A 13,703-nucleotide genomic window follows, 5' to 3' on the forward strand; every position below is an offset into this window, starting at 1 on the left:
TGATCAAAATCAAGAGTAAGACTACTAATGCAGTGTTCATATTTGAGTGGGCCCCGGGGCCCCTCTGTAGTGGTAGTTGGGGCCCTAAGCTAAAATTGGTTAAGAACCCCCTGAATTCAACTAAACTGCTTTTGTCACTGAGCAGTCCCACTGTTGTTTTCTTTTTTTTATAATCTTTATTTCAGCAACAAAGTCATATTAGTTACTACAAACAAAACAAACATTATTTAAGAAATATTAGTTTTGAAACTGTACAGAAACCTGGACGATGTGCTCATAATACATATTTTTTTACTACTTTATTTACATTAATTGTAAATAAAGTGGACGGTATAGCTCGTTTGGTAGAGCGGCCGTGCCAGCAACTTGAGGGTTGCAGGTTCGAACCCAGCTTCCGCCATCCTAGTCACTGCCGTTGTGTCCTTGGGCAAGACACTTTACCCACCTGCTCCCAGTGCCACCCACACTGGTTTAGATGTAACTTAGATATTGGGTTTCACAATGTAAAGCGCTTTGAGTCACTTGAGAAAAAGCGCTATATAAATGTAATTCACTTCACTTCACTAATTCCCAATATGGACAATATAAAAGTCTCCATTTTGTTCGTCCGCAGATATATGTTAAAGTTAAAAAAATCAATATTTAAAAAATGTATTATTAAATGAGACTCAGTAGCGCCCCCGTGCGTCATTCATTGCGATGACAGAAGAGTGAAAGTGGTTGAAATTGTAACGATAATAATACTTCCTATTTTTTTTATTCGTGTTATATTTTACTACCAGGTAAACTCTTTGGTTACACAAAATTTTAATGAAACATTCAAATATCGCAGCACGTAAAAAAAAAAAAAAAGTTAAAAATAATAATAAAGGAAGTGACGTAGATTTCGCGCATGCGTGAACCGATTAGGTCTTTCGGTACCGATCGGGTAGTAATATCTACCAATGCTAGTACTTGTGAGTTTTTAAGTGAGCGCTTGTAAACAAATGTGAAAAACTGACATTTGGAGTGCATAAGGTACGTTATTGTTACATTGTTTGTGTCGTCAACATTTGTTTACCGAGTATGTCACGCTGAGCTAGCAAGCTGGCTAAAGCGGAAGCGGGCGACGTCGACAATATAGCGCTAAAAGTCACTATTTTACTCCTTTCAAGTGACTAATTACTTTTGAAGTGAACATTAAACCATGTAAATAGTCAAGTACAACGTATATGAATGTAACATAGTGATACTGTCTTATACTAATAACATGTAGCGTAAGCTAGCTAGCGTTTACCGTAACGCTTCATAAAGAAGCGCAGCTCTATATTTCACCACGTCGCCTTTGCGATAAAAGCGTCTTTTTTGGTGTTATAAAAAGAATACATCCATCAACGATAACATGATGTAAATATTAGATCGTTCTATCTGTCTTCTTGACGTCATAAATAGTCATACCTAAAGCGGTTGCGTTATTTTATCGAGCATTACGGTAACACGTTTTTTAACGTGATTTTACGTTGTAATGATTAATGTAGTCCGTTTATACTGAAGTGTTCAAAACAAGACCAGGAAATGGGATTTTTGTTTATTGTTTTTGGCGGTGGCTCGTTTAGCTGACGTGAGCTAGCATGCTAGCCTCCGCGTACTTTCTAGAAGCTCTGCCGTTGCCATGGTTACACTGTTGTTGTGTCGTCGTCATCGCGACACACACACACACACACACGCCGTGCAGGTTTATTCAACTATTGTTTTCATCTCCAGGCACAAGATGGTTGTTCTGCACGTAAAGCGCGGAGATGAGAGTCAGTTTCTTTTCAACGCCGGCGTGGAGACGTCCGTGGACGTTCTGCTGCAGGAAATCACAGCCATTTATAACCGCAGACTCAAAGTGGGCCGAATATGTTCCGGTAAGGCACGCACAATGTTTGTTTTCCCTGTGGGGCGTAAGAAAAATAATGGTAGGTATAAAAAATTAAAAAAAACACTGACCTATTTATTATTAACCGTCTGGAATGGACTTTCAAGTTGAAGTGGAGCAGTCATTATGTTTGTGGCCACAATAACTCATGAAGTTGAATGATGCGGACACGTTTGTTACCGGATACTTTCTAATATGCTTTGGGGACTTTGTATGTGTTACCAAGTTGCAGATATTATAATTTGATATTTGTTTATGTTGACAAATGTGCCGTTTTACACTGCAATATTGTTCAATGATTATTACGCATGTCTAGCACACACAAGTAAACACGCTGCAGGACTGTTTGTATCGCACATGATATCACACACAAGTAAACACGCTGCAGAACTGTTTGTATCGCACATGATATCACACACAAGTAAACACGCTGCAGAACTGTTTGTATCGCACATGATGTCACACAAGTATGCTTCAGGACTGCTTGTATCGCACATGATATCACACACAAGTAAACACGCTGCAGAACTGTTTGTATCGCACATGATATCACACACAAGTATGCTTCAGGACTGCTTGTATCACACATGATATCACACACAAGTAAACACGCTGCAGAACTGTTTGTATCGCACATGATATCACACACAAGTATGCTTCAGGACTGCTTGTATCGCACATGATATCACACACAAGTAAACATGCTGCAGAACTGTTTGTATCGCACATGATATCACACAAGTAAACACGCTGCAGAACTGTTTGTATCGCACATGATATCACACACAAGTAAACACGCTGCAGAACTGTTTGTATCGCACATGATATCACACACAAGTATGCTTCAGGACTGCTTGTATCGCACATGATATCACACACAAGTAAACACGCTGCAGAACTGTTTGTATCGCACATGATATCACACACAAGTATGCTTCAGGACTGCTTGTATCACACATGATATCACACACAAGTAAACACGCTGCAGAACTGTTTGTATCGCACATGATATCACACACAAGTATGCTTCAGGACTGCTTGTATCGCACATGATATCACACACAAGTAAACACGCTGCAGAACTGTTTGTATCGCACATGATATCACACACAAGTATGCTTCAGGACTGCTTATATCGCACATGATATCACACACAAGTAAACACGCTGCAGAACTGTTTGTATCGCACATGATATCACACACAAGTATGCTTCAGGACTGCTTGTATCGCACATGATATCACACACAAGTAAACACGCTGCAGAACTGTTTGTATCGCACATGATATCACACACAAGTATGCTTCAGGACAGCTTGTATCGCACATGATATCACACACAAGTAAACACGCTGCAGAACTGTTTGTATCGCACATGATATCACACACAAGTATGCTTCAGGACTGCTTGTATCACACATGATATCACACACAAGTAAACACGCTGCAGAACTGTTTGTATCGCACATGATATCACACACAAGTATGCTTCAGGACTGCTTGTATCGCACATGATATCACACACAAGTAAACACGCTGCAGAACTGTTTGTATCGCACATGATATCACACACAAGTATGCTTCAGGACTGCTTGTATCGCACATGATATCACACACAAGTAAACACGCTGCAGAACTGTTTGTATCGCACATGATATCACACACAAGTATGCTTCAGGACTGCTTGTATCGCACATGATATCACACACAAGTAAACACGCTGCAGAACTGTTTGTATCGCACATGATATCACACACAAGTACGCTGCAGGACTGTTTGTATCGCACATGATATCACACACAAGTATGCTTCAGGACTGCTTGTATCGCACATGATATCACACACAAGTAAACACGCTGCAGGACTGTTTGTATCGCACATGATATCACACACAAGTACGCTGCAGGACTGCTTGTAGCGCACATGATATCACACACAAGTACGCTGCAGGACTGTTTGTATCACACATGATATCACACACAAGTACGCTGCAGGACTGCTTGTATCGCACATGATATCACACACAAGTACGCTGCAGGACTGCTTGTAGCGCACATGATATCACACACAAGTATGCTTCAGGACTGCTTGTATCGCACATGATACCACACACAAGTAAACACGCTGCAGAACTGTTTGTATCGCACATGATATCACACACAAGTACGCTGCAGGACTGTTTGTATCGCACATGATATCACACACAAGTAAAGGCGCTGCAGGACTGCTTGTATCGCACATGATATCACACGTTTTACATGAAAGTCAATACTTGTTTTTTTTTGCTGATATCAATATTGGATAAGAACACCCCAAGTTTTTACTATTTGCAGCATTTGTTTTTAATCCTACTTTGTTTATGTAATTGCAGCATTTTCCTGCTGCATGTGTTTGTGAGGGCGCCATTGTGTGCCAGTGCACAGCTGGTCATTGTGTGCCAGTGCACAGCTGGTCATTGTGTGCCAGTGCACAGCTGGTCATTGTGTGCCAGTGCACAGCTGGTCATTGTGTGCCAGTGCACAGCTGGTCATTGTGTGCCAGTGCACAGCTGGTCAATGTTGTGTCACGACCTAAAGTTGTCCCCTTTAGAGATGTGTGAGCTGGCGGAGCACGGCATCACGCTGCCTCCTAACATGCAGGGTCTGACGGACGAGCAGATCCTGGATCTGAAGCTGAAGGACGAGTGGGAGGACAAGTGTGTGCCCAGTGGTGGTGTCGTCTTCAACAAGGACGACATCGGCAGGCGCAATGGACGAGGTTAGCACCTGCACTGCAACCACTACTCCATCATCATGTCATGACATTCTCCTGCTTACATTCATGCTCTAGTGAGTGGAAATGATCAAAAGTGATCAAATGTAAGGTAAAACATGTTAAAAGAAGATTAGGTAAAATAGGTCAAATGTAAAAAGAAGGTAAAATGAGAGAAATAACGTAATTAGAAGATAAATGACAGGTAAACAAGGTAAATAGAAGGTAGAATAAGAGAGGTAAATATAAGGTAAGATGAAATAAATAATAAGGCAATCAGAAGATAAATAAAAGGTAAACAAGTTAAATAGAAGGTAAAATATGTTAAAAGAAGGTAAAATAACATAAATAAAATAATAGGTAAAATAATGTAAATAGAAGGTAAAATGAGAGAAATAAAGTAATTAGAAGATAAATGACAAGTAAATAGAAGGTAAAATAAGAAAAAGGTAAATAGAAGGTGAGATGAGATAAATAATAAGGCAATTAGAAGATAAATAAAAGGTAAACAAGTTAAATAGAAGGTAAAATATGTTAAAAGAAGGTAAAATACCATAAATAAAAGAATAGGTAAAATAATGTAAATAGAAGGTAAAATGAGAGAAATAATAACGTAATTAGAAGATAAATGACAAGTAAACAAGGTAAAATAAGAGAAATAATAATGTAATCAGAAGATAAATGACAGGTAAACAAGGTAAATAGAAGGTAAAATAAGAAAGAGGTAAATAGAAGATAAAATGAGATCAATAATAAGGCAATTAGAAGATAAATAAAAGGTAAACAAGTTAAATAGAAGGTAAAATATGTTAAAAGAAGGTAAAATACCATAAATAAAAGAATAGGTAAAATAATGTAAATAGAAGGTAAAATGAGAGAAATAATAACGTAATTAGAAGATAAATGACAAGTAAACAAGGTAAAATAAGAGAAATAATAATGTAATCAGAAGATAAATGACAGGTAAACAAGGTAAATAGAAGGTAAAATAAGAAAGAGGTAAATAGAAGATAAAATGAGATCAATAATAAGGCAATTAGAAGATAAATAAAAGGTAAACAAGTTAAATAGAAGGTAAAATGAGAGAAATGATAACGTAATTAGAAGATAAATGACAGGTAAACAAGGTAAATAGAAGGTAAAATAAGAAAGAGGTAAATAGAAGGTAAGATAAGATTTAAAAAAAGGTAAACAAGTTAAATAAAATGTAAAATATGGTAAAATAAGATGAATAAAAAGGTATATAAAAGAAAAAGGGTAAATAGAATGTAAAATTAGTTATATAAGGTAATTAGAAAATAAATCAAAGGTAAACAAGTTAAATAGAAGGTAAGGGATGGTAAAATAAGATAAATAAAAAGGAAAATAGAAGACAAAAGGTAAAATAAAGTAAAACAAGCTCAATATAAGGTAATTGAAGGTAAAAGGAGGTCAATTTAATGTAAATAAAAGGTCAATCATGTTGACTAGAAGGTAAAATAAAATATTGTAAATATAAGGTCAATAAGAGGTCAAACAATTTAAATAGAAGGTCAAATGAGATAACAATGTAATTAAAGACAAGTTAAATAAAAGGTAAAAGATGGAAAACAGAAGGTAGAACAAGGTAAATACCCAGGTAGATAGAATATCATTGAAAGGTAAAAGGAGTCAAAGAAAAGTAAAAAAAGTTAAATAAAAAGTAAAATAAGATTAATTAAATGTAAATAAAAAGTAAAATAAGTAAACAGAGTAAAACAAGCTACTGTATCTAAAAGATGAAGGAAGGTAAACTAAAGTTTATTGAAGGTAAGTAAAAGACAGAAGGTAAGTAGAATGTAAAACATGCTCCATATACACTAAAGAAAGGTCAAATAAGGTCAATTTAATTGTGTTTTTGTGTCACATGTAGTGTGTTTTTGTGTCACATGTAGTGTGTTTTTGTGTCACATGTAGTGTGTTTTTGTGTCACATGTAGTGTGTTTTTGTGTCACATGTAGTGTGTTGATGTGTGTTTTTGTGTCACATGTAGTGTGTTTTTGTGTCACATGTAGTGTGTTTTTGTGTCACATGTAGTGTGTTATTGTGTCACATGTAGTGTGTTTTTGTGTCACATGTAGTGTGTTTTTGTGTCACATGTAGTGTGTTTTTGTGTCACATGTAGTGTGTTTTTGTGTCACATGTAGTGTGTTTTTGTGTCACATGTAGTGTGTTTTTGTGTCACATGTAGTGTGTTTTTGTGCCAGCACCCACAGACAAGATGAAAGCAGTCTTACTTCAGACGGTGGACGAGGTGAAAGCTCTCATCTCCAAGGTGAGTGTCAGAGTCCTGAAAGTCTTGCTCACACCTCCACTCCACACCTTCTCCCTCCACTCCACACCACACCTCCACTCCACACCTTCTCCCTCCAGAAACACACCTCCACTCCACACCTTCTCCCTCCAGAAACACACCTCCACTCCACACCTTCTCCCTCCAGAAACACACCTCCACTCCACACCTTCTCCCTCCAGAAACACACCTCCACTCCACACCTTCTCCCTCCAGAAACACACCTTCACTCCACACCTTCTCCCTCCAGAAACACACCTCCACTCCACACCTTCTCCCTCCAGAAGCACACCTTCACTCCACACCTTCTCCCTCCAGAAACACACCTTCACTCCACACCTTCTCCCTCCAGAAACACACCTTCACTCCACACCTTCTCCCTCCAGAAACACACCTCCACTCCACACCTTCTCCCTCCAGAAGCACACCTTCACTCCACACCTTCTCCCTCCAGAAACACACCTCCACTCCACACCTTCTCCCTCCAGAAACACACCTCCACTCCACACCTTCTCCCTCCAGAAGCACACCTTCACTCCACACCTTCTCCCTCCAGAAACACACCTTCACTCCACACCTTCTCCCTCCAGAAACAAGCGGAAGCTAACGTTTGCGTCACCATGGCGATGGTGAAGGAAGGCCTGGACCAGCTGCGGGGGGCCGTCATGATCGTGTACCCCATGGGGCTGCCCCCCCACGACCCCATACGCTTGGAGTTTGAAGACCGCGAGGACCTCTCCGGGACGCAGGTCAGCAGTCCTCGCTCACGGCCCACTCAGGTCCACAACCCACTGACTTGACCCTCCTCCTCCTCCTCCTCCTCCTCCCAGGCGTCGCTGCAGGTGCTGGAGGAGGCCGAGTGCCAGCTGTGGTGGGCGGCCAAGGAGATGCAGAGAGGGAAGAAGCTGCAGGACTACATCGGCAAGAACGACAAGACCAAGCTGCTGGTCAAAATCCAAAAGGTGGGACCAGTACACGTAGAAATACTTTTTAAACTCCTGGGTCTTTTTTATTGCCTTTGAAGATGACATCATGCCACAGGATGTTCATTTGTCAGGTTAGAAAAGCTATATTGAGTGAGTATACATTGGAGTGCCCTCTTTTTCCACATACTGAAAACCTGCTAACGCTTTCTCCAGGAAAATCCAATTAATTCAAGCATTTCTCTTCGAAATACATGCAAATCTTATTAGAGGTGTCATTTGATCCCTCAACCACTAGAGACCGCCAGAGTAGCACGTGCTACTCTTAGAACAGGGGTCACCAACGCGGTGCCCGCGGGCACCAGGTAGCCCGTAAGGACCAGATGAGTAGCCCGCCGGCCTGTTCTAAAAATAGCTCAAATAGCAGCACTTACCAGTGAGCTGCCTCTATTTTTTAAATTTGATTTATTTACTAGCAAGCTGGTCTCGCTTTGCCCGACATTTTTAATTCTAAGAGACAAAACTCAAATAGAATTTGAAAATCCAAGAAAATATTTTAAAGACTTGGTCTTCACTTGTTTAAATAAATTCATTATTTTTTTTACTTTGCTTCTTATAACTTTCAGAAAGACAATTTTTGAGAAAAAAATACAACCTTAAAAATGATTTTAGGATTTTTAAACACATATACCTTTTTACCTTTTAAATTCCTTCCTCTTCTTTCCTGACAATTTAAACCAATGTTCAAGTAAATTAATTTTTTTTATTGTAAAGAATAATAAATACATTTTAATTTAATTCTTCATTTTAGCTTCTGTTTTTTCCACGAAGAATATTTGTGAAGTATTTCTTCAAACTTATTATGATTAAAATTCAAAACAAATATTCTGGCAAATCTAGAAAATCTGTAGAATCAAATTTAAATCTTATTTCAAAGTCTTTTGAATTTCTTTTAAAGTTTTTGTTCTGGAAAATCTAGAAGAAATAATGATTTGTCTTTGTTAGAAATATAGCTTGGTCCAATTTGTTATATATTCTAACAAAGTGTAGATTGGATTTTAACCTATTCAAAACATGTCATCCAAATTCTAAAATTAATCTTAATCAGGAAAAATTACTAATGATGTTCCATAAATCCTTTTTTTAAGTTTTTCAAAAAGATTCAAATTAGCTAGTTTTTCTCTTCTGTTTTTCGGTTGAATTTTGAATTTTAAAGAGTCGAAATTGAAGATAAACTATGTTTCAAAATTTAATTGTAATTTTTTTTCGTGTTTTCTCCTCTTTTAAACCGTTCAATTAAGTGTAAATATCATTAATTATTAATAATAACATAGAGTTAAAGGTAAATTGAGCAAATTGGCTATTTCTGGCAATTTATTGAAGTGTGTATCAAACTGGTAGCCCTTCGCATTAATCACTACCCAAGAAGTAGCTCTTGCTTTCAAAAAGGTTGCTGACCCCTGTATTAGAGGCATAGTTGCTTGGAAGTCGCCAACAACTTACATGTTGGTAGTGGCATAAGAGTTGTGTGGGTGCGCTCACACAACTATTGTGTGTGCGTGCACGACTATAACCACTAGGGCAGTGTTTTTCAACCACTAGTGTGCCGTGGGAAATTATGCAACTTCACCTAATTGGTCCCAAAAATTTTTTTTGCAAATCAACAATTATAATGTGCAAATAATAATAAAATAGTGTCTGTGCTGTGTAAAACTCTGCAGGGTAACCACTAGGGCTGCAACTAACGATTCATTTGATAATCGATTAATCTGTCGATTATTACTTCGATTAATAATCGGATAAAAGAACTACATTTCTATCCTTTCCAGTATTTTATTGGAAAAACCCAGCATACTGGCACCATGTTGTGGACATTGGGGGTGCAGCATACACCAACAATAACACAGAAATGTAACTCATCAGAACTGAATCAGATATTGTACATCAGGGGTCAGCAACCTTTTTGAAAGCAAGAGCTACTTCTTGGGTAGTGATTAATGCGAAGGGCTACCAGTTTGATACACACTTCAATAAATTGCCAGAAATAGCCAATTTGCTCAATTTACCTTTAACTCTATGTTATTATTAATAATTAATGATATTTACACTTAATTGAACGGTTTAAAAGAGGAGAAAACACGAAAAAAATGACAATTAAATTTTGAAACATAGTTTATCTTCAATTTCGACTCTTTAAAATTCAAAATTCAACCGAAAAAAAGAAGAGAAAAACTTAAAAAAATAATTTATGGAACATCATTAGTAATTTTTCCTGATTAAGATTAATTTTAGAATTTTGATGACATGTTTTAAATAGGTTAAAATCCAATCTGCACTTTGTTAGAATATATAACAAATTGGACCAAGCTATATTTCTAACAAAGACAAATCATTATTTCTTCTAGATTTTCCAGAACAAAAATTTTAAAAGAAATTCAAAAGACTTTGAAATAAGAATTAAATTTGATTCTACAGATTTTCTAGATTTGCCAGAATAATTTTTTTGAATTTTAATCATAATAAGTTTGAAGAAATATTTCACAAATATTCTTCGTCGAAAAAACAGAAGCTAAAATGAAGAATTAAATTAAAATGTATTTATTATTCTTTACAATAAAAAAAAAAAAATTACTTGAACATTGATTTAAATTGTCAGGAAAGAAGAGGAAGGAATTTAAAAGGTAAAAAGGTATATGTGTTTAAAAATCCTAAAATAATTTTTAAGATTGTATTTTTTCTCTAAAATTGTCTTTCTGAAAGTTATAAGAAGCAAAGTAAAAAAAATAATGAATTTATTTAAACAAGTGAAGACCAAGTCTTTAAAATATTTTCTTAGATTTTCAAATTCTATTTGAGTTTTGTCTCTCTTAGAATTAAAAATGTCGGGCAAAGCGAGACCAGCTTGCTAGTAAATAAATACCATTTAAAAAATAGATGCCGCTCACTAGTAAGTGCTGCTATTTGACCTATTTTTAGAACAGGCCGGCGGGCTACTCATCTGGTCCTTACGGGCTACCTGGTGCCCGCGGGCACCGCGTTGGTGACCCCTGTTGTACACGTTTCTGTTGTGAATAATAAAGGATTCATTTTAGGCTGCCTCTAATAGCATGAAATATTCCAGCACCTTCATAACGTTTAGTTATACTAAAGCGTCACTCAAATCTAAATATATTTATATAGCTTTATCGGGCCCGGCTACATTGATCCATTATGAAACCAACCTGAGATATTTCTGTCCGTTACGTTTATTTCCAAATTGGTAAGCGTGCGTTTTCTCTCTCAAAACGGAGTCAAATGTGCCGGAGACACATCATCAGCCCCGCGTTGCAACAAAGGCAGAACTTTAACGTTACTCACAAAAAAGCTGAACTCATGAATGCTTGTTGCCACTATGGACTTCAAAAGTTACGTACTGTGAGTTCTTCCCTTCATCCATGGCTGCAACATGTTTCTTCTTCAGGTGCTCCTGAAGCAATGTTGTACTTCCGTGCCATTTTGCAGGAAACACTCTTCTTTGAAGTCTTTAAAGTGAAGTGTTCCCACACTTTTGACCACTTACACTACCGTTCAAAAGTTTGGGGTCACCCAAACAATTTAGTGGAATAGCCTTCATTTCTAAGAACAAGAATAGACTTGTCGAGTTTCAGATGAAAGTTCTCTTTTTCTGGCCATTTTGAGCGTTTAATTGAGCCCACAAATGTGATGCTCCAGAAACTCAATCTGCTCAAAGGAAGGTCAGTTTTGTAGCTTCTGTAACGGGCTAAAGTGTTTTCAGATGTGTGAACATGATTGCACAAGGGTTTTCTAATCATCAATTAGCCTTCTGAGCCAATGAGCAAACACATTGTACCATTAGAACACTGGAGTGATAGTTGCTGGAAATACACCTATGTAGATATTGCAGCAAAAAGCAGACATTTGCAGCTAGAATAGTCATTTAGCACATTAGCAATGTATAGAGTGTATTTCTGTAAAGTTATCTTCATGTAAAAGTACAGTGCTTTTCCTTCAAAAATAAGGACATTTCCATGTGACCCCAAACTTTTGAACGCTAGTGTAGGTCGTACACTTTTCTCCATTGCAGCAATAACCTCAAGATGTTTCTCCGCTAAACTATCAGTACTGTTTTCCTGCGCCATTTTTCAAATGTTTCCAGCTAAGGAGACGGCTGCACATGACCACATCATTGGCTAGCTTAACGCCACCTCATGAGACGTAGCCTCACCGCCGCTGTTTTGATTATTGTTTCTCAGCTGTTTGTAAATGTTGCAGTTTATAAATAAAGGTTTATAAAACAAAAAAAAAAAAAAAAAATAACCACACAAAAAAAAAAAAAAAAAAAGCCTCCGCGCATGCGCGTAGCATAGTGCCAACGAATCGATGACTAAATTAATCGCCAACTATTTTGGTAATCGATTTTAATCGATTAGTTGTTGCATCCCTAGTAACCACGTAATACCCCGTGTCAGTCAGTAGGTGGCAGCAGGTAGATGAGAGCATGTCCCAAATTCCAAGCTGCTGTTTTGAGGCATGTTAAAAAAAATGTATGCACTTTGTGACTTCAATAATAAATATGGCAGTGCCATGTTGGCATTTTTTTTTACATAACTTGAGTTGATTTATTTTGTAAAACCTGTAAAACCAAAAGTAGGCATAATAATGTGGTAATTCCACCACTGTATATATCGGTATCGCTTGATATCGGAATCTAATTAAGAGTTGGACAATATCGGATATCGGCAAAAAAGCCATTATCGGACATCTCTATCTCACACGCATATATATATATATTATTTTCTCTAATGTCGTCATGAAGTACCAGCCTGGAGAGAGAGTGAAATAAAAGCATGTCAAGTTAACTTTCAGTTTTGATAGCCATCAAGTTGTCCAACCAATTGGACGAAAGCACGAGAGACGTTTTAGAGACCGCTTTGATATGGCTCCTCCTTCCTGTGATGACGAGTGTGCTGCTGTTCCCCGCAGAAAGGACAGGGGGCACCAGCGAGGGAGCCTCCGGTGAGCGACGAGCAGCACAAGCAGATGATGATGCATTACTACAGGAGGCAGGAGGAGCTCAAGGTGAAGAAAGGCACTCGTTAACACACACCGCTCATATTTCATACCACGGATCCTTTGTCACAGAAACTGGACGAGGCGGACGACGACACCTACATGGACTCTGAGTGGTCCGACAGGCAGGCCCTCAAAAAGCAGTTCCAAGGCCTCGCCAACATTAAATGGGGGCCCAGATAAGCACCGAAGGGAGATGATGTCACACCCCCTTTTGTTCCAGAGGTCCGCTTGTGAAAGTACAGCTCGGATGCAACACCTTTCCTCTCTTTGTCCCACGTCTCAGAGTGCGGGCGCAGGAAGCTCCCACTCGGGAAGTCCGTGTGGTCACTGGAGAGAACCACACAATAAAAGCCCGCTGGCCAACGTTTCGAGGTAACGTCTTGTTTTTGTCATTCTCGGCCCGGCGACTTGGGTTTTAAGAACTTTGGTGCAAGTCAGGTTCAAGCTAGACCTGCAACGTAGTGAGGCAATTTGCCACATCGGCAGTGAAGTGTATATACTCACAAGAAACCGAATAGCTTTGTCTTTGACCTTTTTTTTTACTTAAAGAAAGCAAATTAACATATTATATGAGAATGTTATGTTATGATTATCTTTAACCGAATCACAGCAGTGCTCGAATTAAAAAAACAGCATTCCCTCTCATGTGATATTGCTTAATTAACATTAATGATGTGCACTTTAACAACTAGGCTTACAACTATACATAATATATAAAGGGGTGGAAAAGTGACTATTACCTGCAGG

General features: G+C 38.0%; 1 protein-coding gene across 2 annotated transcripts; it reads left to right on the forward strand.

Annotated features, from left to right (window-relative positions):
- The first annotated feature begins 858 nt into the window (after positions 1-858).
- On the forward strand, positions 859-13,557 carry cfap298 (cilia and flagella associated protein 298). Of its 2 annotated transcripts, none has more exons than XM_062046759.1 (8): positions 859-1,017; positions 1,744-1,889; positions 4,488-4,655; positions 6,875-6,942; positions 7,551-7,709; positions 7,791-7,922; positions 12,867-12,962; positions 13,026-13,554. In XM_062046759.1, exons 2-8 carry the CDS (start codon positions 1,751-1,753, stop codon positions 13,134-13,136), a joined length of 873 nt encoding a protein of 290 aa, XP_061902743.1. In that variant the 5' UTR covers positions 859-1,017; positions 1,744-1,750; the 3' UTR covers positions 13,137-13,554. The 2 variants fall into 2 exon arrangements, with proteins under 2 accessions (XP_061902743.1, XP_061902744.1); XM_062046760.1 differs by having other exon boundaries at positions 880-956; positions 13,026-13,557.
- The last annotated feature ends 146 nt before the right edge of the window (positions 13,558-13,703 follow it).

This window comes from Entelurus aequoreus, linkage group LG05 (genome assembly GCF_033978785.1).
Source record: "Entelurus aequoreus isolate RoL-2023_Sb linkage group LG05, RoL_Eaeq_v1.1, whole genome shotgun sequence".
NCBI lineage: Eukaryota > Metazoa > Chordata > Actinopteri > Syngnathiformes > Syngnathidae > Entelurus > Entelurus aequoreus.

Excerpts from the sequence above, each read along its gene's own strand:
- cfap298 (XM_062046759.1), top strand. The coding sequence starts at position 1,751 with ATGGTTGTTCTGCACGTAAAGCGCGGAGATGAGAGTCAGTTTCTTTTC. Across the intron at positions 1,890-4,487 it reads AGTGGGCCGAATATGTTCCG|AGATGTGTGAGCTGGCGGAG; the intron begins GTAAGGCACGCA and ends TGTCCCCTTTAG. Across the intron at positions 6,943-7,550 it reads TGAAAGCTCTCATCTCCAAG|AAACAAGCGGAAGCTAACGT; the intron begins GTGAGTGTCAGA and ends TTCTCCCTCCAG.